This window comes from Colobus angolensis, unplaced genomic scaffold, assembly GCF_000951035.1.
Source record: "Colobus angolensis palliatus isolate OR3802 unplaced genomic scaffold, Cang.pa_1.0 Scaffold596, whole genome shotgun sequence".
Taxonomy (NCBI): Eukaryota; Metazoa; Chordata; class Mammalia; order Primates; family Cercopithecidae; genus Colobus; species Colobus angolensis.
In genome coordinates, this window is record NW_012119554.1 from 611,503 (window position 1) to 636,793 (window position 25,291).

At 51.1% G+C, this 25,291-nt stretch overlaps 1 protein-coding gene across 1 annotated transcript in view; it reads right to left on the reverse strand.

Moving 5' to 3' along the window:
- Nucleotides 1-24,368, reverse strand: part of DHRS3 (dehydrogenase/reductase (SDR family) member 3) — a 52,769-nt gene extending 28,401 nt beyond the window's left edge. The window contains exon 1 of the mRNA XM_011962548.1: nt 23,187-24,368. Coding sequence (XP_011817938.1) covers nt 23,187-23,381 — 195 coding nt within the window. The 5' untranslated portion in view covers nt 23,382-24,368. The remainder of the gene's footprint in view (nt 1-23,186) is intronic.
- Nucleotides 24,369-25,291: the final 923 nt, after the last annotated feature.

Consider the following 25,291-nt stretch of genomic DNA (forward strand, 5'->3'; position numbering starts at 1 on the left):
GGGGTCCTGGGCCGGGCTGTGAAGGAAGGCCGCGGGCGAGGCTGGGGTCCTGGGTGCAGACTGGGAGGCGACTGGGTGGAGCGGGTGAGGAAGGGGCCAGTTGGTGTCCCGGGAGCAGATAGGGAGGGCTTTGCGGGGAAAGCGTAGGAACAGGTTGGGGTCCTGGGCCGGGCTGTGAAGGAAGGCCGCGGTGGAGTCAGGGTACAGATGGGGGGGGCAATGGTACAGGCTGGGGGCTGTGGAGAGGAGCTGGGTTGGGATTCTGGGTGCAGATGGGGAAGGGGCAGGGTAGATGGCTGCAGAAGGGGGCTGGGTTGAGGTCTCAGGTGCAGACAGGGAGGGGCTAAGCGGAAGGGGTGAGGAGGGGAGCCGGGCTGGAGGCCGGGGCGCTGCTGGGGTCCCCCTCCCACCCCGGGACCGCCCGCTCTTGCCCAGACCCGTCGGTAAACAGACGCCGTGATGTCACGGGCGCCGCTGACCTGTGGCTGAACCCAGAGCTGTAAATGAGATGCAAGGTGCCAGCAGCCTCCGGCCGCAGGGCCTACGAGCCACACGCGCTCCTCCGCCGGCCCGAGGTTACCCCAGCTGCACACACGGACAGGATGCTGCAAACGCCACCAGACATTGCAACACGCAGCCAGTCTGCTGGCCCCCGCGTGAACCGTCCCGGCAGCCCTCGCCGTCTCCCTGGCGGGCACCCGCCTCCCTGGAGCGGCCTTGCTCCCCCGGAGCACCCCTGAGGTTGGCAGCTCCCACCCCTCCGGGGGCAGCCTCTCCACTAGGGTCTCTGTCTCCGCTTCCCCCAAGGAGCCTCTAAACCGGAGGGCTGGGCCTCCAAGGTCAGCTTTGGGTTTTCGTGGGAAGAGACTGGGGAGGTGCCTGCCTTTGCTCCGGGCTTTCTGGGAAGCTCATTACTTCTCCCTTGCAAAGACTGGATGGGGGGTTACGGGGATGGTTTCCAGGTATAAAGAGGTATAAAGTGTCCCGTTGGCCGCGCACCGCCCCTCCCTTCCGAAGCAGGGGGCCTGTTTATCCCGCGGAGCTCCCAGAGCAGCCCTGGACCGCACTAACTTGGCAGCCAGCGCTCAGAGCTGAGCGCCTGCACTGCCCTTTGGAATGAAAAGCAGCCTGGTTGGGGCCTCAAGGAATCTGCTCTGGAGTTGATTTGCTGTGTGACTTTTGGATGAGTCACTTGGCATCTCTGAGCTTCACCATCTCCATCTGGGGAAGCGGGGAAAACTGAAACTGGCCTCCCTGTGCTGGTGTGGGGAAGGTCAAAAGTGCAAGAAAATGCTCACCAAGCCGCAGGGCCGGTCAGAAGCCTCAGGCGCAGGGGGCCTGGCACTGTGAGAACTTGGAGACCCTCAGAGAAACCAAGGCTGCCCTTCTCCTCACCCACTGCCCCCCCCAAACTGGGCCTCTGGGTTTATTGTGAGAAGCTGGGGTGACCAGGTCTTGGGGATGAATAGTCCCCTCTGGCTTGAGGAGACCCCCTTGACTCCCCTACTTGGACCCCATTAACTAATGACCACCCTGCCTTGTGGGGGGTGGGGAACCTACAAATGACCCCAGATCTCCTCCCGCCCTAGACAGAGTCTTGCTCTGTCACCCAGGCTGGGGTGCAGTGGCGCGATCTCAGCTCACTGCCACCTCCGCCTCCCAGGTTCAAGCGATTCTCCTGCCTCAGCCTCTCAAGTACCTGGGATTACAGGCGCTCACCACCGCCCCCGGCTAATTTTTGTATTTTTAGTAGAGATGGGGTTTCATCATCTTGGCCAGGCTGGTCTTGAACTCCTGACCTCAAGTGATCCACCCACCTCAGTCTCCCAAAGTGTTGGGATTACAGGCGTGAGCCACCACGCCTGGCCTGAAATAACCCCAGATCTTTAGCAAGTACCCCTGGAGTGCAACAAGGCACAGCTGAACTCCAGCCTTGATTCCAGCTTCTCCTTCACTAAAGTTAATCTTTACACCCTTCTCCCTCACATCCCTCTGCTTTCTTGTCTTTGCAGCATTTAGTCATTATCTGAAGTGATCGTGGTTCTTTGTTTGCTTGGTTTTTGTCTATTTTCCGCATTCTGAAACACACGCTCTCTAGAACGGAGGCTCTCCGAGGAATTTCCAGACCTGGCTTGGTAATCAGGTGCACAGTGACCGTGTGAATGAATGAATGAAATAGTTTTGCTTCTTCTGTGAAAAATTAGTAACTTCCCTTTGAGGGGACCTTGGGAGGGATGAAGTTGACCACCTGTGTGGTATGGCTATCGTTAGGACCAGCCACATTAATTCGCAGGGTCCCTTGTTCAAAAATGGTAAAGAATTTCAAGATGGTGACAGCAGAGCCTCAAACCAAGTGTAGGGTGCCTCTGAGTGCAGGGCCCAGTGAGAATCCCTGGGTCGCACCCAGGAAGCCAGCCCCAGCCATCACACAGAGGGTGCCCAACAGAAACACCCAGTGGGACCTCATGCCAAGTCACAAGCCTTCCACGCTCCTCCGGACAGCAGGAAACACAAACACAGCTCCGGCAGAGCCACTCCGGGGAGAATGTATCACACATCCCTGGCAGACAGGTGACACCTGGCAAACTAAAAGTTGCCCGCACATCCAGTCTCTGCATGTGCAGGGGCGGTAGATATGGCAGCGTATTAGCTGTAGGGGAAAGAGGAATAACAACAGGTAACCTGGGCAACATGGCGAAAGCGTGTCTCTACTAAAAATACAAAAGTTAGGCGGGCGTGGTGGTGCGCACCTGTAGTCCCAGCCACTCAGGAGGATCACGTGAGCCTGGGAGGTTGAGGCTGCAGTGAGCTGAGATGGTACCAATGCACTCCAGCCTGGGTGGACAGAGTGAGACTCTGTCTCAACAAGTAAAATAAAAATAACGACAGTCCTCATCATAATTAGCATTTATTTAGGAGCTTCTCTGAGTTCAACAGTGAGGTTTACGGCCCCTTACCCTCCGTTCTAGAATCGAAAAAGCTCTAAAATCCTAATTTAATTTTGACACACGCATTTAGAGCAAACCCTAATTGGAACCATCACGAGGCTACTTCTGGTCTCTTCATCCCACTGTGGTGACTATCACTGTGATTACGGGTGGCTGCCCTAGGCCTTGCTGTGGGTGTCACTAGGCACATGGCCTATGTGCTAGATTGCATTTCTAAAGTCCAAAACATCAGACCTATGAGACACAGCTAGCCTTAAGGGTTTCAGATAAGGGTCTGTAGACTTGAACTCTGCTTCTGTTTAGAGATAAGGCACTGAGACCCTGGAAGTATAAGTAATCGGTCAAGAGCAAAGCCAGGAATTAGCTGAGCAGAGACCCTCAAACCGGATGGCGGTACCTCTCGGAGCTGCTAGCAGAAGTTAAGAATTCAGCTCTTGTTTTGGAAAAGGAAAGAAGCATTTTACTGGAGTATCTCAGCATCTCCCTCATACTCCAACATGAAATTCAGAGGTCACTGAGCTGGTGGGCTCAATCACACACCAGTCTGACGTGTCCCAGGGAGACTTTCAGCTAATTAAACATAATTTATGGACCAGCCTCTAAGGACAAGCCTTAAATTACTTGCAAGCTGTGTCAAGGTAGCTATCCTACAGGCTATTAATTAGGAATCAGTTTAATCTCTGCTAGGACGAAGGTCAACTGCCTCGGAGTTGACCCTTCCGGCTGACTGGTCTCATGCTGTCAGGCTGTGGCTCTGGGCCCAGAGGGCCAGGGTATTCAGGGGAAGTGGGACATTCAATGGGAAATGGCCAGGCCAGCACACCCTGCAAAGACCAGGATGCTGAGAGGAAAGCCAGGCCCTTGGCCCATGGGGCCAGGTGAGGCAGGAATTTTCCCAAGCACCAGCCCCACAGAAAGTGATTTTCAGTGGTCGTCAGAGAGCATCACTTCCCTCCAACATCAGAGAATTCTGTGGAAAATCAGGCTTCTGTCACCTTCCATTAATGCGGGCTGGTCATGCATCCTATAGAAAGGACCGGTCACGCATCCTGTAGAAAGCCTTCAGTGGCTCCCTAGCAGAGCTCCCAGTCACGTCCAGACTTCACCCCACAACCACCAGACTCTATGAGGTACGACCCTGTCCGTCTCTCTCCACTCCCTGCTCACACTTTGTTCTGGCCAGGCCAGGGTCTTTTTCCCAAAGGAAACAAACTCTCATCTCCCATTTTCTAGCTCCGCTCTTTCCCTCTGCCTGGGATATTTTCCTTCTGCTGCTTCCATCTCATCCTTAATGCCTCAGCTTAGACCCCAGTCCTAGGCACAGCCAGGTTTCCTTTCCTAGAAGGCAGACTGCCTAGATTCGAATCCCATGGCTACCTGGGCTATGTGACCTCGGGCAAGTATTTCACCTCCCTGAGCCCTAGTATTTCCATCTTCAAACTGGGAACAGTGACTGTGTCATAGGGTTGCTCTGAAGAGTAAATCAGATTGTCCATGTAAATTGTTGAGCACGTGGGTAGCACTTTATTAACAACAAAGACGGGTTGAAAGCCCCTGTCTGTGCTTGTAGCTGCCTCCAGCCATGGTCCGCCCTACCAAGGCACCCATCCCCACCAGGGTCACTGCAGGCTACTGGTCCATCTCCCCAGCAAGACTGCAGATGGGTGTCTTTTTCCCTTGCCATAGCTGTGCAATGTCAACCACGTCCTTGTGACCAGGGAAAGCCCCTCTCCCCCAAATGCCCTTCGCTTCTGTCAAATCCACTCTGCAGAAGCCATCTGGGATGATTCAGTTTTCTCTCCTGTGGAGAACCTGCCCACCCAGGTGGGGCACAATTAAGGTCCCCTGTTTTGGTTTTGCTCTCCAAGGGCAAACCCTCCCCGATGACCAGCTGCACTGCCAGCTGCTCTACAGCAGGGCCTGTGACATCTTCCCCTTCCTGTGTGAGCTTTGTGCTCAACAGGTGCTCAGGACAGACCCAACCCACATTTTTCATCCCCTGCCACCACATTCAATAATCTCCTGGAACCTTCCCAAGGTCCCTGGGAGGCTGGGATTTGCACTGCCACTTTACAGATAAGGATACCGAGGCTCGAGAGTGTAGCTGACTGAATGACGCCCGTCCTCTGAGATGCCCATGTTTTAATTCCCAGAACCTATGAATCTGTCACCTCCTATGGGAAAAAGGAATTCAGGTTGCAGCTGGAATTAAAAGGGCTAATCAGCCAATTTCAGATAGATTGTCCTTGATTCTCCAAGAAGGCCCGCTGTAACCACAGTAGACAAGGGAGGCAGAGAGTCACATGGAGATGTGACTAGGATGTGACTGGTTGACTTTGAAGATGGAGGGGCCATCTTCAAAGTGGCTACGAGCCAAGATATGCAGCTAGCTCCTAGAAGCTGGAAAGGGCAAGGAAATGGATTCTCCCCTAGAACCTCATGCAGGAGTGCAGCCCTGACCCCTTAATTTTAGCCCAGTGGGACCCGTGTCAGACTCCTGCCCTTTAGAATTGGAAGGGAGTAAATGTGTGTTGCTTTAAGCCACTAAGTTTGTGATAATTTGTTACAGCAGCAAAAGGAAGTTGATCTAGAGGTGCTAAGGGATGGGTCCAAGGCCTCCAGCCAGAAGAGCTAGGATTGAAACCTGAATCTGCCTACTTCAAAGTCTACAGTCTCTCAAAGGCACAGCATCTCCTCCCCACACGAACCTATCAACAGCACTTATGAATAAAACAAACACAACAAGCCATTCCCGCCTTAATAAAATGCCATGGAGACTTTGGTAGAGAGTGTAGTTATGATCTGTAGCCTCATCATCACGGCCAGCACTTACCGAGCACTCGCTTTGTGGCTCTGAACTTTAAATGTATTATCTCATTTAATCGTCATTTGACAGATGAGGAAACTGAGGCTCAGAGAGGTCCAGTAACTTGCTCAAGGTCACACAGCAAGTGAACAGAAGAGCCAGCATATGAACTTTGGTGTGGTTGACTCCTGAACTCAAAATCTGAATCTCTATGCTTTACTGGCTCCTTGAGAAAGAAAGAACCGCACATCTCTGTGTGTGTGCGCGTGCGTGCGCGCACACACACACATACACACACATGAACATTTCCACTGACTTGAAGGCTCAGGAGACATCCCCAAAGCCAAGGCATGGATCTGCTGGCTGAGGAGGTATGAGCCCTTGGAGGGCACCATGTGCCCAGTCCACACTGACCTTGGGCACCATGTGTCCAGTCCACACTGACCTTGTGTCTTGCCATCCCTGAAGGACCCCGTCTCCTCTGCTGTGTACTCACAGGGAAGTGGCCCGGAGAGGCCAGGTCAGACTCTTAATTCTTTGGCAACTGGGATGTAAGAACATGGGCCGTGCAGCCAAGGGTGGACAGAGGCCATGTGGGTGTGTCTGGCAGGACTGCCTGCCTGCATGAAGGTCATGCTGCCCTTTACAGTCACACTGGCCCCAGCTCCCCACGGTGACCTGCTGCCAGGCCTGTGAGAGGGGCTACTGCTTGCTGGGCTGGGGGAGCTCTAAAAAGACTCCAGGCCGGGTGCGGTGGCTCAAGCCTGTAATCTCAGCACTTTGGGAGGCCGAGGCGGATGGATCACAAGGTCAGGAGATTGAGAACATCCTGGCTAACACGGTGAAACCCCGTCTCTACTAAAAAAGTACAAAAAATTAGCCAGGCGTGGTGGCAGGCGCCCGTAGTCCCAGCTACTCGGGAGGCTGAGGCAGGAGAATGGCGTGATCCCAGGAGGCGGAACTTGCAGTGAGCCAAGATCGTGCCACTGCACTCCAGCCTGGGCGACAGAGCAAGACTCTGTCTCAAAAAAAAAAAAAAAAAAAGGACTCCGCAGACCCCCCCCCCCACCAACCACCTTGGAAGGACCCGATATCATCTCTGTTCTGCTCCCTGCCTGCAGCTGGAGGGGAGGGAGAGCTGACCTCTCATACCTGTGAACCGTAACCTAGCAAAGGGCTTCCTTTCCTCTCGTATCACAGTGGCCTTACATCGTCTAGAAAAGGTTCCAAAGTCAGTCTGTTGACAACTTGCTGGACTTCGGTGGCTGAGCATTTTGCCTCTTTGAACTACAATCTCCTTGAAGGCAGAGATTTTAGCTCAACCCGGAAAAGTCCATTCTTTCTTTTTTTTTCTTGGGGAGATAGAGGGGGGTAAGGCATCAGTAAATGACCTCATAAGGTCTACAGGATGAGATCTGGAGGGCTGCCTCATACAGGCAGGCCTGGCTCTCCCGGCTGTTTCCCTGTGGCATGACTGAAAAAATGAATGTTGTCCTTCCACAAGAAGGTGTACTGGACCCCTTGCTCCTGCTCATGGTACCCCCATCTCCCCTGCAGAGAAGCCCACTTCCCAACTCCCAAACCCTATGGCTTGGTTGGGGCTGGTATACCCTGGCTCAGAGTCTGGCCGTGACTCACAGCTGGCCAAATAGAGCACCATTTCCTTGGTTCAGGCTCACCCAGTCACTGCCAGAGAGACCCAATTCCTGGACCCTTCCAGGACTTCTGGGCAAAGAACACCTACCTGTCTGTCTACTCGAATGGGAGCTGGGAGGGTTACGTTACCAGCAGCAGGGGGCAGGTGTGAGCAGCCCCCGTGGCAGAGAGGGCTGCCTAAAGGTGAGGGGGGAGAGAAGTTCGCCTGAGTCCTGACAGCATGGGCCCCTGGAGAGGTGCCCGAAGTCAGCCCTACCCAGGGAGTTCTGGTCCCGTGAGTCAATAAACCAATCAGCGGAACACTCCAGAGCTCCTATCAGGAAAGCGGAGGTGATGTTGTTTGACCCATGTAGACTGGCTGGCTACAGACTCCACTAGGGGCCATCAGCGCCATCTCTTCCGTGAAGGTATCAACCAAGAGGCAAGACTCATTGGTTACAAGCAGACATCCTGGGGTCCAGTCCTCCTGGGTCATTTACTAGCTGTGTGATTCTAAGTTACTGACCCTCAGAGTCCTATTGGTAAGAGGAAGATGATAACAGTACCCACGCTGGAAGGTTACTTGGAGGAGTAAATGACCTTGTGACCTGTCAGGGCTTAGAACAGTCCCTGGCACATAGTAGGTACTTAGTACTCACTGGCTCTAACTAGCTACAATGGGTTGGTCATGCATTTATTCAGGCAACAACCATTTATTAAGTATCTGCTGTGGGCCAGACACTGTGCCAGTTACCAGACACTTGGTGAGTGAGGAGGGCATGCCCCCTGCCCCTGTGGATATCAACAAGCAGCCACGAAGCGTGGTAAGTTGCTATGGTAACCCCTGACTTTGGCCTCACTGCAGCCCAGTCCTGCCCAATTGAGCTACTTGGACGCAGAGATAAAAATGACTAATGTCTTGGGTGGGGGAAGTTGGATGATTGTGGGGGTTGGGCAGCCAGGACCAGAGAGGAGACCGTACCCCTGACCAGCCTCAGCCCTTGGGTTGCAGAAAGGCCTATGTTGGACCAGCCCCTGCCTGAGAAGATAGGGGCTGGGCCACGGGTCGTCTCAACAGGGGTGAGGCCTTGGGTGGAAGGGAGATGGCCGGACTCCCTGCAGGGAGTGGTTCCCTCCCACAGACTTCTAGAAAGGGTCAAGGGCTCCAATTCCCCCGAGGGCTTCTGTGGCAGGGGCAGAACTCTCCCCTTCCTGGGGGAGTCCCAGAACCAGGGTGAGTCAGGCCAGCGGGTTTTTTGCCTTTTGTCCCTGACGTCCTGCAGAGCATCTGGTCTAATATGCAGAAGGAGAAGGGCTGGAGCAGGCGGTATCCACCGCCCTTCGCCCCTACGGCCATTGCCCCAACTGGAAGGAGTGGTTGTCTCTTGCAAACGCTCTGGCAGTCACCCAGGAGGTGATAGGAGCTATTTCACTAAATTTCCACATCTTCATTTTTCAGATGAGGGAACCAAAGCCCAGAGAGAGCTGCTCGCCCAAGGTCACACAGCAAGTCACTGGGAGGCCCCTCCTAATCTACAGCATTAGGAACTGGTTTCCAGCAGCCCTGGCTGGCACTATAAATTGCATGAGTGCACTGGCCAGAGCCGGCCTCTACCGCCCAAAAGATTTTGGCCACTGTGACACTGCCCATGGGCCAGGTCTGGGCTTTGGGGCTGAGGTTGTCAAGGCACACTCTCCCAGGGCTGGGTGCTATGGAGGCAGGGAGGGCCAGGCAGCAGCCTCCGGTGTCCTTTCTGGCAAATGGATTTGGGCTGAGTCCCCTTGGAGAGGCCGTCTCAGCCCTGGTTCGGTATTCAGGGTTTCTAGCTTGTGGGCACCTCGGTGGTAGAGGAGGTGCCCAGGCTGAGGGCAGAGCAGGGTATGGAGTTCCACATGTCTGGGGTGGGAGTGTGGGTTCCTCTGCTGAGGGGCAAAGGCCCAAGCGAACTAGAGGGCATTGGGTCCAGAAGCCACAGCGCCTTGGATTAAAGAGCCAAAGGTGGAGGTGTCACTAAAGAGGGGACATCCGGCAAATCCAAGAAGGGTCCATCCAGGAGAGCGAGTGGGCTGAGTCATTTCCTTGAAGCATCATTTTCAAGCCTTATTTTTTTCCTTTCTTTAGAACAATGACTTTCTTTCAAAACGCACACCAAAATCTTAACATGGAATTGTAAGCCACAAAACAGAGGTGACAACACTGACCTAGTCCACAGGAAGGAGGGGTCCCTCAGAACCCCTTCCTGCTCCATCTCCCACTTGGCCCCACCTTCTTGGGGCCTCTAGGGTGCTCTGGAACCCAGTTGGAAAACCTGGACCTTGAACCTCAGCTGGTGCTGAGGTCTGCGTGGGGACCGCGCGGCTTGGACGCTGGCAGAAGTGGTTGGGAGAGGTGGGACGCAGACAGGAGACCGTGTTCCCTAGGGGGCTGTTTCAGTGTGGACAAGATCATCATAGGCTTCACTCATCAAAATCCCCGAAAGGCTGCTGAAAAGGGGATTTAACGTCACATTCCTTGAAGCAGGGATGGCCAATGGGGTAAGAAAGAGTGAGGCCCAGTGGCCTTCACCAGGCTGACCACTGGTGGCCTTAAGCACCAGGCCACACATGTGTACTCTCCACCCTGAGCTTGCCCTGCCTTCTGTGTCACAGGATACCAGGGCATTCCCTACCTCGCACACGAGCTCTCGCCCTGGGCCTGCATCTCAGCCGGTCGGACGTGGATCGGTTTTGATTGTATCTAGTCCAAGCCTTCTTAACCCAGAGTCTAGGATAGGTGACAGGTGTACATGCCCCCTTAAAAGTACAAAACTTTCAGTTGCACCTTCTTCCTGGGATAGAGCTCATATTTTCTTCAGACCCTTGAAGGGCTCTACAACCAGCAAAATTTGAGAGTTACTGCAACCCCCTCAGTTGCCACCTCCTTCGATAAGTCTTCTAAGATTTTCCTTAATTTACAGTGATCAAAGCTCTCAGGCCACGCAGAGCTCAGTGACCTCGGGCTTAACTGGAGGGAGCTGTCACTCACTGTCTCCTCTGCAGCTGGGTCTCTGCGTCTTAAGACCTTAAGACGTCATACTGGTTGTCAAATGAAAGAAATTCAACTGTGCTATTCCCAAGCTTGTCAGTTTACTCTTTAAAAGAAACCCTGATAACTGAGGACTATTTTATTCCTTTGGCAAGTCTCCCATTCATTGTATGCAAATACTGCTACTCAGTGCTCTAAACGATGTTTGTGTAAAAGCGGATTTCACTACATCCCTGCCCGCATCCTGTTGACTCACTCACTGCTTATCACAGCTCTCTCCAGAAACCTCTGTGTACTAAGCCCCATTACTTAACAGCTTGTCTCTTGACCTCTCCATGACCCTGAATGAGGCAGGCCAGGCCAGGCTGAGATTATCTGTTGCAGTGGGAAAAGATGGAGTGTTGAAGCTGGGAAGCGCCTGGGTTCAGAATCTGCCCTCAGCGACATGTCCCAGGATGGCCACTTCACCTGGATCTCAGAAATGCTTGCTGGTGGCCGGGCATGATGACTCATGCTTGTAATCCCAGCACTTTGGGAGGCTGAGGTGGGCAGATCACAGGTCAAGAGACAGAGACCATCCTGGCCAACATGGTGAAACCCCATCTCTACTAAAAATATAAAAATTAGCTGGGCATGCGGGCGCACGCCTGTAGTCCCAGCTATCGGGAGGCTGAGGCAGGAGAATTGCTTGAACCCGGGAGGAGGTGGAGGTTGCAGTGAGCCAAGATCTTGCCACTGCATTCCAGCTTGGGTGACTGGCAAAACTCCCATCTCAAAAAAAAAAAGAAGAAGAAGATCAAGGAAGACAATGAATGTGCAAAAGCACTGTGCAGTCATGTAGCGTACCAAGTCACGTGGGTTACCATCGTCACACACATTGCCACAGCCACGTACAGTGCCACAGCCTTGTATATTACCATGGTCATGTACAGTATCAGTCTTCTATATTACCACGGTTATGTACAGTATCAATCTTGTATATTACCATGGTCATGTACAGTAGCATTCTTGCATATTACTACGGTCTTGTAGAGTACCCATCTTGTATATTACCAAGGTCATGTACAGCATCAGTCTTGTATACTACCACAGTTATATGCAGAATCAACCTTGTATATTACCACAGTTATATGCAGTGTCAATCTTGTATATTACCAACGTCATGTACAGTATCTCTCTTGTATATTACCGTGGGCATGTACAGTACCAAAGTCATATATAGTATCAGTCACGTATATTAGCAGCCATGTATATTACCACAATCACATATAACTACCATCATGTACAGTCCTGCAGTCACATACAGTATCAATGTATATTACCACAGTTATGTATATTAGCACAATCATGTATTGTACTAGAGTCATGTATATTATCAGTTATATATAGTACCACAGCCATGTACAGTACCACATCATGTATAGTACTACAGTCATATATAGTAACATAGTCATGTAGAATACCAGTCATGTACAATACCATGTCCTCTACAGTACCACAGTCATTAACAGTACCATGTCTATTAATAGTGCCATGTATATTCCCATGTATATTAATAGTACCATGTATAGTAATAGTGCCATGTATATTCCTACATTCCTGCTTTTACCATAATCATGTACAAAGGGTCTTCAAAAAGTTCAAGGAAAATGCATATTATGAAAAAACTAGGCATAATATTTGAGATTTTTTTTTGCCCCCAAATAACTAACTTGTTATAACATGACTAAATGGGATCTAGTTTGAGGCACTAAGAAGGATAAGACATCAGTTTGAAAAGAACTCCTATCAGAGCAACATGAATTCTACTAAAACTGAAGCAAGAACAAACATCAAATTTACAGTGAAGCTTGCTTAGATGGAAGAATGGTGACATCAGTGATGCTTTATGAAAAGTTTATGGGGACAAACGCCCTAAAGAAATCAGCAGTTGGCTGGGCATGGTGGCTCACACTTGTAATCCCAGCACTTTGGGAGGCCAAGGCAGGCAGATCACAAGGTCAAGAGATCGAGACCATCCTGGCCAACCCGGTGAAACCCCATCTCTACTAAAAATACAAAAATTAGCCAGGTGTGGTGGTGTGTGCCTGTAGGCTCAGCTACTTGGGAGGCTGAGGTAGAAGAATTGCTTGAACCCAGGAGGCAGAGGTTGCAGTGAGCTGAAATCAGGTCACTGCACTTGTCTCAAAAAAAAAAAAAAAAGAAAGAAAGAAAGAAATCAGCACTTAATAAATGGGTAACTTGTTAAGAAGGGATAAGATGATGTTGAAGATAAACATCTTCATGTTTGGAAGTGCCAGACCATCCATATCAAATTGGAAAGAAAAAATTCATCTTGTTTGTGCTTTTACTGAAGAGGACTGACAATTAACAGCAAAAAATAATAATAATAATAGTAATAGCCAACACCATAGACATCTCCATTGGTTGAGCATACACAATTCTGACTAAAATATTAAAGTTGAACACACTTTCCACTTGATAAGCACCAAAACTACTGCACCCAGATCAGGTGCAGATGAGAGCAAAGCTTTCAATGAAAATTTTAAACAAGTGGGATCAAGATCTTGAAGCATTTCTTCAAAGAACTGTAAGAGAAGATGAAGCATTGACCACTACAATCCTGAAGACAAAGCACAATCAAAGCAATGGCTACCAAGAGGTGGACGTGGCCCAGTCAAAGCAAAAGCAGACCGGCCAAGAGCAAAGGTCACGGTAACAGTTTTTTGGGGATGTTCAAGGCATTTTGCTTGTTAACTTTCTGGAGGGACAAGAACAATAATATCTGCTTATAATGAGAGTGTTTTGAGAAAGTTAGCCAAAACTTTAGCAGAAAAACACCCAGGAAAGCCTCACCAGATGGTCCTGCTCCACTAAGACAAGGTTCCCTGTTCATTCCTCTCATCGAACGACAATTTTGTGAGAGTTTTGATGGGAAATCATTAGGCAGACATCCACTTTACGGTCCTGCTTTGGCTCTTTCTGACTTCCTTTTGTTTCCTAATCTTAAAAAATCTTTAAAGGGTGATACAGTTAGGCTCTGTGTCCAAATCTCATCTTGAATTATAATCCCAGTAATCCCCATGGGCTCAGGGAGAATGGAGGTGGAAGTAATTGGATCATGGGAGTAGTTTCCTCTATGCTGTTCTCATGATAGTGAGTTCTCACATGATCTGATGGTTTTATAAGTGTTTGGTAGTTCCTCCTAAGTTCCTTCCCCTTCCTGCTGCGTTGTGAAGAAGGTGCCTTGCTTCTCCTTTTCCTTCCGCCATGATGGTAAGTTTCCTGAGGCCTCCTCAGCCATGCGTAACTGTGAGTCAATTAAACTTCTTTCCTTTATAAATTACTCAGTCTCTAATATTTCTCTATAGCAATGTGAGAAAGGACTAAGACAAAGGGCATCCATTTCTCTTCAGCTAATGATGTAAAAAAAAGACTGTATTGACATTGCTGAACTCTCAGGACGCTCAGTTATTTTGGGATGAACTAGATGGCTGGTATCACTTACAAAAGTGTCTTGCAACTTGATGAAGCTTATGTTGAGAAATTATATATATATATATATATTTGTGTATATGTGTGCATGTGTGTATAAAAACATATGGAGAGAGAGAGACACAGTCTTGCTCTGTCGCCTGGGCTGAAGTGCAGTGGTGCAATCTCCACTCACTGCAACCTCCGCCTCCCACGTTGAAGTGATTCTTCTGCCTCAGTCTCCCGAGTAGCTGAGATCACAGGCACGTGCCGCCATGCCGGATAATTTTTGTATTTTTAGTAGAGATGGGGTTTCACCCTGTTGGACAGGCTGGTCTTGAACTCCTGACGTCAAGTGATCTGCCCGCCTCAGCCTCCCACAGTGCTGGGATTACAGGAGTGAGGCACCATGCCTGGCCCATATTTTCTATTTTCATCCTTTAATTCCATTTTCCACAACCTTTTTGAAGCCCCTTTATATACTACCACAGGATATTACCAGTCACGTATGGTACCACAGCCATGTAGAGTTACCATGGTCGTGAATATTACTAGGAACCCAAAGAAACCATCAGCATCCAGTTAGGAAGCCACAGGAATCGAAGCCTGAGTGAAGGATATGAATCTGTGCCCACCCTGCACCCTCCCGCCTCCTCCCTGCTCCCCAGCACCCTGGAAAGCCTGGACAAAGGAACGACATCACTGTTGGAAGATCCTGCTGAAGTCATGCTGAGAAGGGCTGCCTCCTTTTAATTTCCAAGTGTTGGTTGAAAATTGGTGTCCTCTTTTCCTCCTGCCCCCTGCCCCTGCCTGGGTCATTGCTCTCACTGACATCATGACAATGACTCACAGAATCAAAGGGTAGAAGGGACCCGGGAGGTTGTCCAGAACCTAACTTCCCCCAATGCAGAAATCTCGACACCATGTTTGCTTAAAGAGCAGCCTGTTCCAAAGGGCAGGAGGGTGTTCCTCTTGCAGGGCCCAGGTCTGCATTTTCAAGCTCTCCCCATGGGCCTGGTGTGGGCTTCCAGAACCATCTAGAACAGGTCCCATGCCTCTGTGGTACCGGAGTGCAGCTGATACCCTCTCCTGCCTCTTAAGCAGTCAACTATACTTCCATGGATTTGCCACCCAACCCAAGTCATGGCTTGTAGCCCTCGTCACCCAGCCTGCTCCCTGGATACCCTCTAGTTGCTCAAGGGCCTTGTCAAAGTGCTGGCCCACACGGACACAATGCCTCAGAAGTCATTTGACAAAGTAGGACTGAAAAGCATCTCCTTCATTCTGAGCATCAGCACAGTTATCTGATTTTATTTAGAGGGGTTAAGCAGTACTGCCACTAGAAGCCTGCTTGTTGTTGTCAACTCATCCTTCCACAGTGTCAGGAGCTTTTCCAACCTGGGGATGGTGTTCACTCCAGGAACACTAAGTGCCACAAGGAGAGAATCTTGTTTATGAGGTTCCCTGCCCCATCTCCAAGGCCTAGTTTGCTGAAATCAATGAACGGAGTCAACAGTCATGATTTCTCGGAGCCGTGTCACCCTGAAGCTGGTTGTCACTCCTCACCTAAGTTATACCAGCAAGAAATATCAGGATCTGGCTGGGAGCAGGGCTGCCCAGCAGAGCCCCGAGGGCTGGGTTCCAGGTGCCTCCCATCCCCTCCAACAGTGGCACCCCGGCCTGCTTAGATTCTCCATTTCCCTCAGCCCAGACACTTCCACCTTGACGGTAAAGATATCGGACGAGGCCCTTAGCATCCTCTAAAACTAGTGCAAAGCTGAGAGTATTCCCTGAGCTCTGGGAAGCTCCCAAAGAAGGTGGTGAGACAAGTCTGGGTGATATTCTTGGAGGAGGCATGGAAACCCGGCGGCCTCCTAGCAGGTCCCCGACCACTGGCGTGACACCCACCGCCTGCCTGTCACAGCAGCCAGGGGATCCTGCTAAGGCTTGGGTGAAGGCATGACGCTTGAGTCCTAGGGATCAGCTAGGTCCACCTGTCCTTCATGGGAACCTGTCCCCCTCAGTTCTTCCTCCCCACTCACTCACTGCTCCAGCCACACTGGTCACCTCTTGGTCCTCAGACACTCCACTGTCTCCTCAGAGCCCTTGCTCTGTCCTCTCCCCAGAATGCCACTGCTCTCTTCCCACCACGCCCTTGCCTCCTTCAGGTCTTTCCTCGTGTGCCCTTCTCAGTGTGGCCTTCCTTATACCCTACCTAGAATCTCAGGCCCTCGCATTCCTGTCCTCCTTGCCTCATTGGTTTTCTCCTCATTGCTTATGATGACAATTCAATGTGCTGTTTTATTTATTTATTTATTGAGACAGAGTCTCCCACTGTTGCTCAGGCTAGAATGCAGTGGCGTGATCTCTGCTCACTGCAACCTCCACCTCCCAGGTTCAAACAATTCTCGTGCCTCAGCCTCCCAAGTAGCTGGGATTACAGGTGCACTCCACCACGCCCAGCTGTTTTTCTTTTCTAGTAGTAGTAGTATAGACAGGGGTTTCACCGTGTTGGGTCAGGCTGGTCTTGAACTCCTGACCTCAAGTGTTCCGCCTGCCTTAGCCTCCTCAAGTGCTGGGATTACGGACATGAGAATGTACTGTTCTATTGATCTTGCTTTTTATCTGTCTCTCTTATTAAAATGCCAGCTCTCACTACATGGATGGGGATTTTCATCTGCTTCGCTCCCTGCATGCCTTCAGTGCCCAGAACAGCGCCTGGCATATAGCAGCTGCTCAATAAATGTGCTGAATGTATGAATAAGTGAATAAATGAATGAGTTCCCACCAACCATTCACTTGCTAACCCGGCACACTCTTGTTGAGAACCTACGCATCTGCTCATTTTCAGATTCTAAGATCTCACTCGTTTCAGGGGTGCCACAGCAGATGAGCACACGTTTGGGCATGCTAGTGTCTAAATAGACTCACTTTTCTCATTTCCAGTGGGCTTCAATGGTTTCCTAATCCTCATGGTTCACCTGAATAATACATTTGAAATGTTTCAAGTATCTTGTGGACTTACATTTTTGGATTGTGTCTCCTGAAGGCAGTAGTTGGCATGGCCTCGTAAAATTCTAGGTGTGTTCACACTTTTGTCCAAGGATAAGGGAGAACGTGTAGTGTGTGGAACCCATACCACACTGATACTGTGGTAGGATACCGCTGGTAGTGGCAGGTTACGACAAGGGCTTTTGTTATGGCGATTGTGACAACCAGATACATTTCCTGGGTAGAAAGGACACCTCATAAATATAGCTGAGATCACTTTCTCAAAGTAGACAGCCTCGGCAAATACCAAGATGGAAATGAACCAGAGAAGGTAACTGCAATGATACAGAGATCAGAGGGCTTGGAAGGGATCTGTGCAGCCACAAACAAGTGCGCTTCATCTGAAAAGCTGGAAGCTCGAAGAGCTTGAAGTCGAAACGAGAATTAGCAGAAGGGTTAGGTACACTGAAAATGAACCTGACTCAGATGCAGTATTATTAGGTGGAGGAGGCATTCTTGAAAGCCCAAATAGAGAAGGTGGTGAATTAAGGAGAAAAAAACAGGAAATTTTGTTTGACATGCTAGTTAGGGAACTCGGGTCCCTTATTCCCTTAGAAGCGACAGTCTGGAAATATTAACGTCTTCTGCAAGAGCTGAAATAAATCCACGGCAGACAGCTACCTGTTGAGGGAGTTTTAAACGGGTGTGGGGCTCTGTGGAGCTGGGGCACAGCACATTTTCCAGCTCTGAGTTGCTTATTTTTCATTTCGTGTCATCTGATGACTAGCAAAGACTGAGATCATCAGTGATAGGGACAAATGCTTTCTTCACCCAGAATTCTCCTGCTTGCAACTCAGGGAAGCCTGGCAATGCATTGCTTTCTTGGGTTGACTGATCTGTAAAATGAGAATTTTCGAGCATGCCAGGATCTTAGGGATCATTGTCACCCCTCTCATTTCATAGGTGTGCTTCTCAGCTGCAACCTGGAGAAGGTAGTAACTTCTCCAGGGTCAAGAACCCAGTCTTGGCCAGGTGTGGAAGCTCACACCTATAATCCCAGCACTTTGGAAGGCCAAGAAGGGAGGATTGCTTGAGCCCAAGAGTTCGAGACTAACCTAAGCTACATAGCGAGAGACTCCCATCTCTATTTTTAAATAAATAAATAAATAAATAAATAATAAAAGCTTAGTCTCTGGCCTCCTGCACAGGTGAGAAAGACTGCAGGGGGCCGTGGTCCGAGAGTAGACACCTTTGTTCCCCCAAGGGAAGGGCCTGGGGGAGTTAAGAAGGAGACGTTTGTCTATTCATGAGACAGCCTCATTTGTAAGGTCACTTGTGACCCATGCTGCAAGCGGAAACACTTCAAGAGGTCACAGGTAGAACAGGCAGCCTACCTGCCTGCTTTCAGGCTGCACAGAGAGGACAGGAGAGATGGGCCACTGCTCTCTCCCCTGTAAATTTGTTAGTGCAGCTGTTTTGGCCTGATGACTCTAGAAACCCATAGATGACCTGTCTGGACCCTTCTCTTCTTTCTCTTTTTTCCTATTCCCACCAGTAGTGACCTGACTCAGAGTCTGAGGTGTAAACTCCCTGCTTACCTCCCTATCCCACGATACAGTATTTTCTTGCTTTCCTTTCTACTTCCCTCTCACAATTCCAGCCAGGTAGAGCCTTTGATCAGGAGGTTTCTTGCACCTAGATTGCCCTTGTCACACCCCTTCTGGTTGAAACTCTTGACCTTCTTCAAGGTTCAGTCAAATGCTCCCTCCTTCATGAAACCTTTCATGAGCGCTTGCTATAAATTAACTGCTCCTCTGTGCTTCCACCATGTAGCATCCCCCAAACTTCATGCCCATCCAGAACTTCAGAATATCACCTTATTTGGAAAGAGAGTTTTTGGTACTGTAACTAGTTAAGGATCTTGATATAATCACATTGTAAATGATTTAGTATGTGCCTTGAATCCAATAACTAGTGTCCTGATAAGAAGATGATGGGGTGGGCGTGGTGGCTCATGCCTGTAATCCGAACACTTTGGGAGGCTGAGGCGGGTGGATCACCTGAGGTTGGGAGTTTGAGACCAGCCTGACCAACATGGAGAAACCCCGTCTCTACTAGAAGTATAAAATTAGTTGGGCATGGTGGCATGCATGCCTGTAATCCCAGCTCCTCGGGAGGCTGAGGCAGGAGAATTGCTTGAATCTGGGAGGCGGAGGTTGCAGTGAGCCAAGATCACGCCATTGCACTCCAGCCTGGGCAATAAGAGTGAAACTCTGTTTCAAAAAAAAAAAAAAAAGACAAGACCTAGACACATACAGTGAGGAAGGCCATGTGATGAGGAAGGCCATGTGATGATGAAAGGAGAGATTGCAGCCATGCTTCCACAAGCCAAGGAGCATCAGGAGCCACCAGGAGCTGGAAGAGATGACGAAGGATCTTCCCCTGGAGTCTTTGAGTGGAGAGGAACCCAGAACCCTGCTGACGCCTTGATTTCAGACTTCTGGCCTCCAGAACCATGAGAGAATACATTTTGTTGTGGTAAGCCATCAAGTTTGTGCTAATTTGTCATGGTAACCACAGGAAGCACACACACATGGTGATTTGTGCCTTCACTGTAAGCACCTGGCCACATTCTAGGTCTTTATTCATCTTTGCTACATTTTCCTACAGGACCAGAGCTATGCCAAACACCGAACAGATATCCCAGGCAGGTTTGCTAAGTTAGGTCTCTCAGAGACGGTGTCAAGGGACTTATCAGCTTGGGCTGGCCCCAGGGCTAGGAATGGGAAGGACACAGGACTTGCTGAATGGAAGTGCTGGAGAATGGGGTTCATAAATCTATTCACAGTGCTAGTTTCTGGCTGAGTGCTTTAGCAACAGGGCAATCTACCCACATGCTGTAAATTCACTGATAGCAAGACAGAACTCCAAGCCAGTTCCCACACTATGTCCCTGAAATACCTCCCCTCAGACTACCTCTTGGAAATGGGAATTGAGTATTTGTTTGTTTTTTTGTTTGTTTTTGAGACAGAGTTTCATTCTGTCGCCCAGGCTGCAGTGCAATGGCGCGATCTAGGCTCACTGTAACCTCCACCTCCCGGGTTCAAGCACTTCTCCTGCCTCAGCCTCCTGACCAGCTGGGATTACAGGTGCTGACCACCATGCCTGGATAATTTTTTGTATTTTTAGTCGAGATGGAGATTCACCATGTTGGCTAGGCTGGTCTCGAGCTCCTGACCTCAGGTGATCTGCCCTGCCTCAGCCTCCCAAAGTGCTGGGATTACAGGCATCAGCCACTGCTCCCAGCCAAGGTCCTGGAGTTCTTGATGTGGTATTGAGTTCGTGTATGTTGCCCCGCCTCCCAGGGTTTGCAATCATGGCCCAAGACTCTAGTCCAGCCACTTGCTTGACACCAAACCAAAGGCTGGAATGGTCTCTACAAATACGTCTAAATGAACGATCCACTTCTCCCGGGGGTTCCTGCTAACACCATGTCAAACTCAAAGACTGGAGCCTGGGCTGAACCACTAGCCAGAAGTTAGTTCCCTTGGTGGGAAGGGGAATAAGCTTAAGGTTTGTGAATGCTTTTGTGGAAGGAATTCTAAGAGGGCATAGAAAATTGAAAAGAGCTTTACGCCTGGAGACCCTAACCATGACTGGCCCTGCCTCAGTTTGCCACAGTGCATTGTGGGTAAGGAGAGACATGTCCTAATTAGGAGCTTTCAAATTCTTATAGCCTTAGTGTCCCTTTAAAAAAAGCCCTCGCTTATTTGGGCCACCTTTGCACCCTAAGGCTCACCACCACCCACGAATATTGCCAAATGCTATTTAACTCAAGGTCATTATGGGAAACTGAGTTGTCAACTCTCCCTCCTTCCCAAATAAACAGATAACTCCTGGACATGTCAGCTATTTGCAGAGATTTTGGTACTCTTTTTTTTTTTTTTTTTTCCTTTTTGGGGTCTTTCCCCTCCAGATCCAATCCCACCAAAATCTAGGGTGGGAAGCTCTCAGATGCAGCCTCCACTTCCATCAAGAGGAGAAGGAACGTCATCTGTGGTTCTGCACAGCCGCCCCCCAGTCTAGTATCACTGCAGGCTGTGAGTGGCACTGGCCCTCTCTGATCCAGTGCCCCTGGGCCACCCCCAAGCCCACTGTTCACACCTGTCCCCAACCCATAAATTCCCCACTCCCTCAACACTTGACCCTTTGTTCCCAACCCCACTAGGCCTCAAAACACTCCTGGCTCTGGGGGTTGTCCCAAAGTCCTCTCGCTGGTGTCAGGCCAGAAGCCACAATTCCAAACTCCCCACCATGAGAGCAAACAGAAGCCTTATTATAAAGTAGCTCCAGTAATTGGTCAGATAATGGCGAGTTACAGGGAGCGCTGCTGGTCATCCTGGCGAGTCAGATGACTGAACCGATTATAAATGGCACTCGAAGTTTCACAGGCCCCCATGGATCCTGTTTTTGTTTTTGGTGACCCTGACACCAATTTAAGACATATTTCTAATTGGCCCTGGCTGGATTCCCTGGAAGAAGACGTCCAGTCCAAGTTAGGTGGGGTTTGGCTCCCCATGCATGAACTTGCAGGCTCCATTCTGTACTATCGCACCCACCCCCCAGTGGCATACACTTCTTTCAATTTAGGATTGTTTATAGTCAGTCGAGTTTTTCCAGATTGACTGAGAGTTCCTCATCTGCCTACTGTAGTCAGCTACAAGAACAGTAAGAGACCTAGGACTTGGGAGAGCTAAAAGACTCAGAAAAAGGTCTCTGTGGGATGCAGACAGCTGAAGAATGACAATCACATGCAAAAGTCCCCGGGCCGAGCAACACAGGAATTAAAAAACACCCCAAACAATAAATAGTAAAAAGGACACTCTCATCTGCCCTTTTGAGACCCCTTCACAAAGAACTTCAGGAGCCCTTTCATGAGGCATCGCCTCAAGGAAATGAAACTGCTGAGAACAACTCTTACTTCCCCTTATTTGTTGTGTCCAAGGGTTAAAAACACTTCCCAGCTCCCCCTCCAAATGCAAGGTCAAGCAGCTGTCCAAACCACCCAAGGAGAAGAGGGAGTCCTGGGCAGCCAGACCCCTGCTAGCTTGGCCACCACGGGCTCCAGCCAGCCCGGCTAGGGAAGAGTTAATCGGATCGGCTTTGGCTGATAGTTCAGGCTCCAAAGTTCAGTCCCAGTCAGAGCCACCCCGGAGGAATTGTAAATCTCAGGGCAGCATTTAACAAAACAAAAGCAACCTGGAATTACATGCAGGTTTGGTTTTCTACAGTACATGTTTACTTAATCCCCAAGGTATGCGGCTCCATGTCAGATCAGCTGGCTTTGCGGCCCTTTCACCCCCCTAGTTCACAACAGTTTAAGTTTCAAACTAATTCCCTGTTTTCGCTCTTCCTCTTCACAGGGCTGGCTGGAGACAGCCTGGCCTGCCTCCCTCTCCCGATGGCTCTGGTCACCGGGTGAGTCAGCCCGGCCTGGGCTGGGAGTTGGGTGACAGCCTGCTCACCCTCCCCGCTCTCCGGCACCAGGTCTCCAAAACCTGGAGCAAGGGGTGCCGGAACCACCAAAAAGTTAAAGGCTGTGTCTGGTGGGCAGGACCCTCCTTGCAGCACCACCTTCCAGCTAAAGGGGGAGGGATCCCCGAGGGGTGTGCTGGGGGGAGGGGACAGGGTTGAAGGTGAGAACAAGGGCTCTTTATCAGTAGCTGCTTACCCTGGCCTCCTCTTTCCTGCTTTCCAAACACCTGGGCCTCTCAGTGTCGGTCCGGCCAGACTGCTCTTCCCTTTTCAAACCCAAACCAAGTACCCCCTCTCGTGTCTTCAGAGCTGCAGCCGCCCAGGTTGGGGCTGGGTAGCGGGTTGCCAAGGAAAATACGAGGCGCCAGCTAGCAGGCGGCTCCCAGCTCTACCCAGGAGTGCGCACACCCTGCACTCACCAGGGTGGCGGCAAGAAAAAGGGGGGAAGGCGGGGGAGGGGGGCACAACACCTTCCTTTGGGAGGCAGGAATGTGGGAAATGGGTGGGTCTCCTAAGTTTCAGGGTGGGGGTGAATAGCCAGCCAGCCACCGATCCCGAAGGAGCGGATCAACTCTGAACCTGCCAAAAAAGACAGTCCGGTGCCCGGGAAATTTACAAGGTGAAACCGACTAGCTCAGCACTCGTGGGTGGCACGGGGGAGTGGGGTGGCCGGTGACTCTCAGCTCCCGGGCGCGGGATCCCGCAGCGGCAGCAGGTGGGCTCACCCCCTCCCCTGCGGCCCCCCACTCCCTGGAGTCGCAGTGCCTGGTACCTTTCTGGCGCCGCGCTCCGCGAACTCGCGGGCGAGCTGACGCCCGATGCCTCTCCCGCCGCCTGTGATGAGGACGTTCTCCCGCGACAGGTCCCGCAGCTTGGCGGGCAACACCAGTCCGACGGCTGCTTTCACCACCAGATAGATCATCTGTAGAGGGAACACCACCAGCGCGCCCAGCCGTTTCCACACCATCCTCCGCGCCGCGGAGCCGGGCAGGGGGCGAAAGTCCCCCGGGCCGAGCAATTCAGGAATTTAAAAACACCCCAAACAATAAATAGTAAACCGAATAAGGAGGAGAGAGGCGTCCCACCTGGCCACTCTTGAAATCACCTCTTCCCAAATGCAGAGCACCGGTGAAAAAAAAAAAAAAAAAAAGACAAATTCTCCTCTGGGGGAGAAAAAGCGTCTCCTAAGGTTGGGACGGTAAAAGAGGTGGAGGGGGAAGCTGGAGGTGGAAAGTTCTAACAAGAAGTTTCTTGCCCCAGCAGCCGTTTCGGCTGGGGAATTCTCAGGTAATGTTTACAGACTGACAGAGGAGTTCAGGCAGGGGAAGAAAAAAAGAGGCACCAACCACACGCGCTCACCCTGCCTCGGTCCCGCGGTTTCAAAGTGCAAGATTAAACAACAACAAAAAAAGCTGTTTCCAAATTGTAGCGCCCCCACCCCCACCCCGTCTCCAGGAAAAAAAAAAAAAAAAAGTGGGGGGAAAAAGTGCTTGGAGCTCCCAATTCAGCCCGCGAAAGTCTCCCGACTCATTGCTATTCTTGGGCTCAGGAAATTGCTTAAACGCGATCTGATTGCCAGCAACGTGCAGGAGAAGTGGGGGGTCCGGGTGTCAGTTTCTTTACGTGCAGGGCTCGCCCTCGCGCGCGCTCGCTCGCTCCGGCTCCCTCCCTCCCCTCTCTGTTCCAGCAGAGGCTGGGAGTTGCCGCTCGATCCAGCTCCCCTTCTTTCCCTTTTTAGCATTTATTGCCTTCTTTTTGTCCTTTCCAACTTGGAGAGGGTCCGGGTGTGGAGCGCGCGTGGATCGGACGCCTTGGTCTGCGCGGCCCTATTCATTCGCTCCCCGGGCAGCTGCGTCTCGGAGAGAGAGGGCGGCCCCTTTTTCCCCCATTTTTTTAATACCCCATTAAGTCTGATTGACAGTTAAAGTTGTTGGGAGGCTTCACTACCGTTCCTCTGAGTGGCTGCTGCGGCCTCCCCTCCCCCTGCGCCGTCGCGGGGAGCGCGCATAAGGCGCGCACTCGGGCTCGCCGGGACTCGCGCTCTCCCGGGACTGGCTCCCCTCTCTGCAAGCCGGGACTTGCCGCCGGTGTCCCTGAGGGCTCGCAGCTGTAACTCGAACACGCTGGAACCGACTCCGGCGAGCCGGCTGCCTTCTCGAGACATTCCTCCTTGCCCGGGCCGCCCGCGGGCCAGGTGACCACCTCTGCGTGTGGAGCAGGCCCGGGGTAGCTTGCGCATGCCTTGATCCAACCAGGTCACCCAGGGTTTTATTTGAGGTCATTTGGTCATCCCCGGCCTCCAGGTAGGATCGGGAAGCCACACCTCACCTTTGCCCGGACCTCTTCTGTCTTCACTTAGAGTAGACTTTTAAAAGCCTGACCCAAGTCCCTCACGATGCTTGGGGGAAGCCGCTGGGGAGCAGGGCTTTGCTTTGAGGGGAGGGGGTAGTCAGGGTAAAGGAACTTGTGCTCCGGGTGCCAATAAAATCCCCGTAAGATTAGCTGGGAGCATATTTATTGCTCATCTGAGCTAGAATTACCTTGACTGACAGCAATTTCCTTAATAACAAAAGCCTGTAAACAAAACGTCCTATTCCTGCGCCCCTGTGCTGTGCAGCCAGCTTCTCCTGTGGATCTCCCTGGACTGCCCTGGCGGGGCACCCACCTTCTAACCTCCTGCCCTTCCCGACCGGAATGTCTCCCCTGCTGGAGGGTGGGACCGAGCTATTTAGAGTTGTCTGTTGCAGGAAGTCTGGGAGGTGAGTCACTAAAAAGCAGCCCCAGTTCAAAGTGCTGATGGGACTTGCCTCCCGCCCCCCTGCACGTTCCCGAGGCCGGAGGAGCGAGAGCGAAGCAGGGAGCTGCCCCGTAATCTGG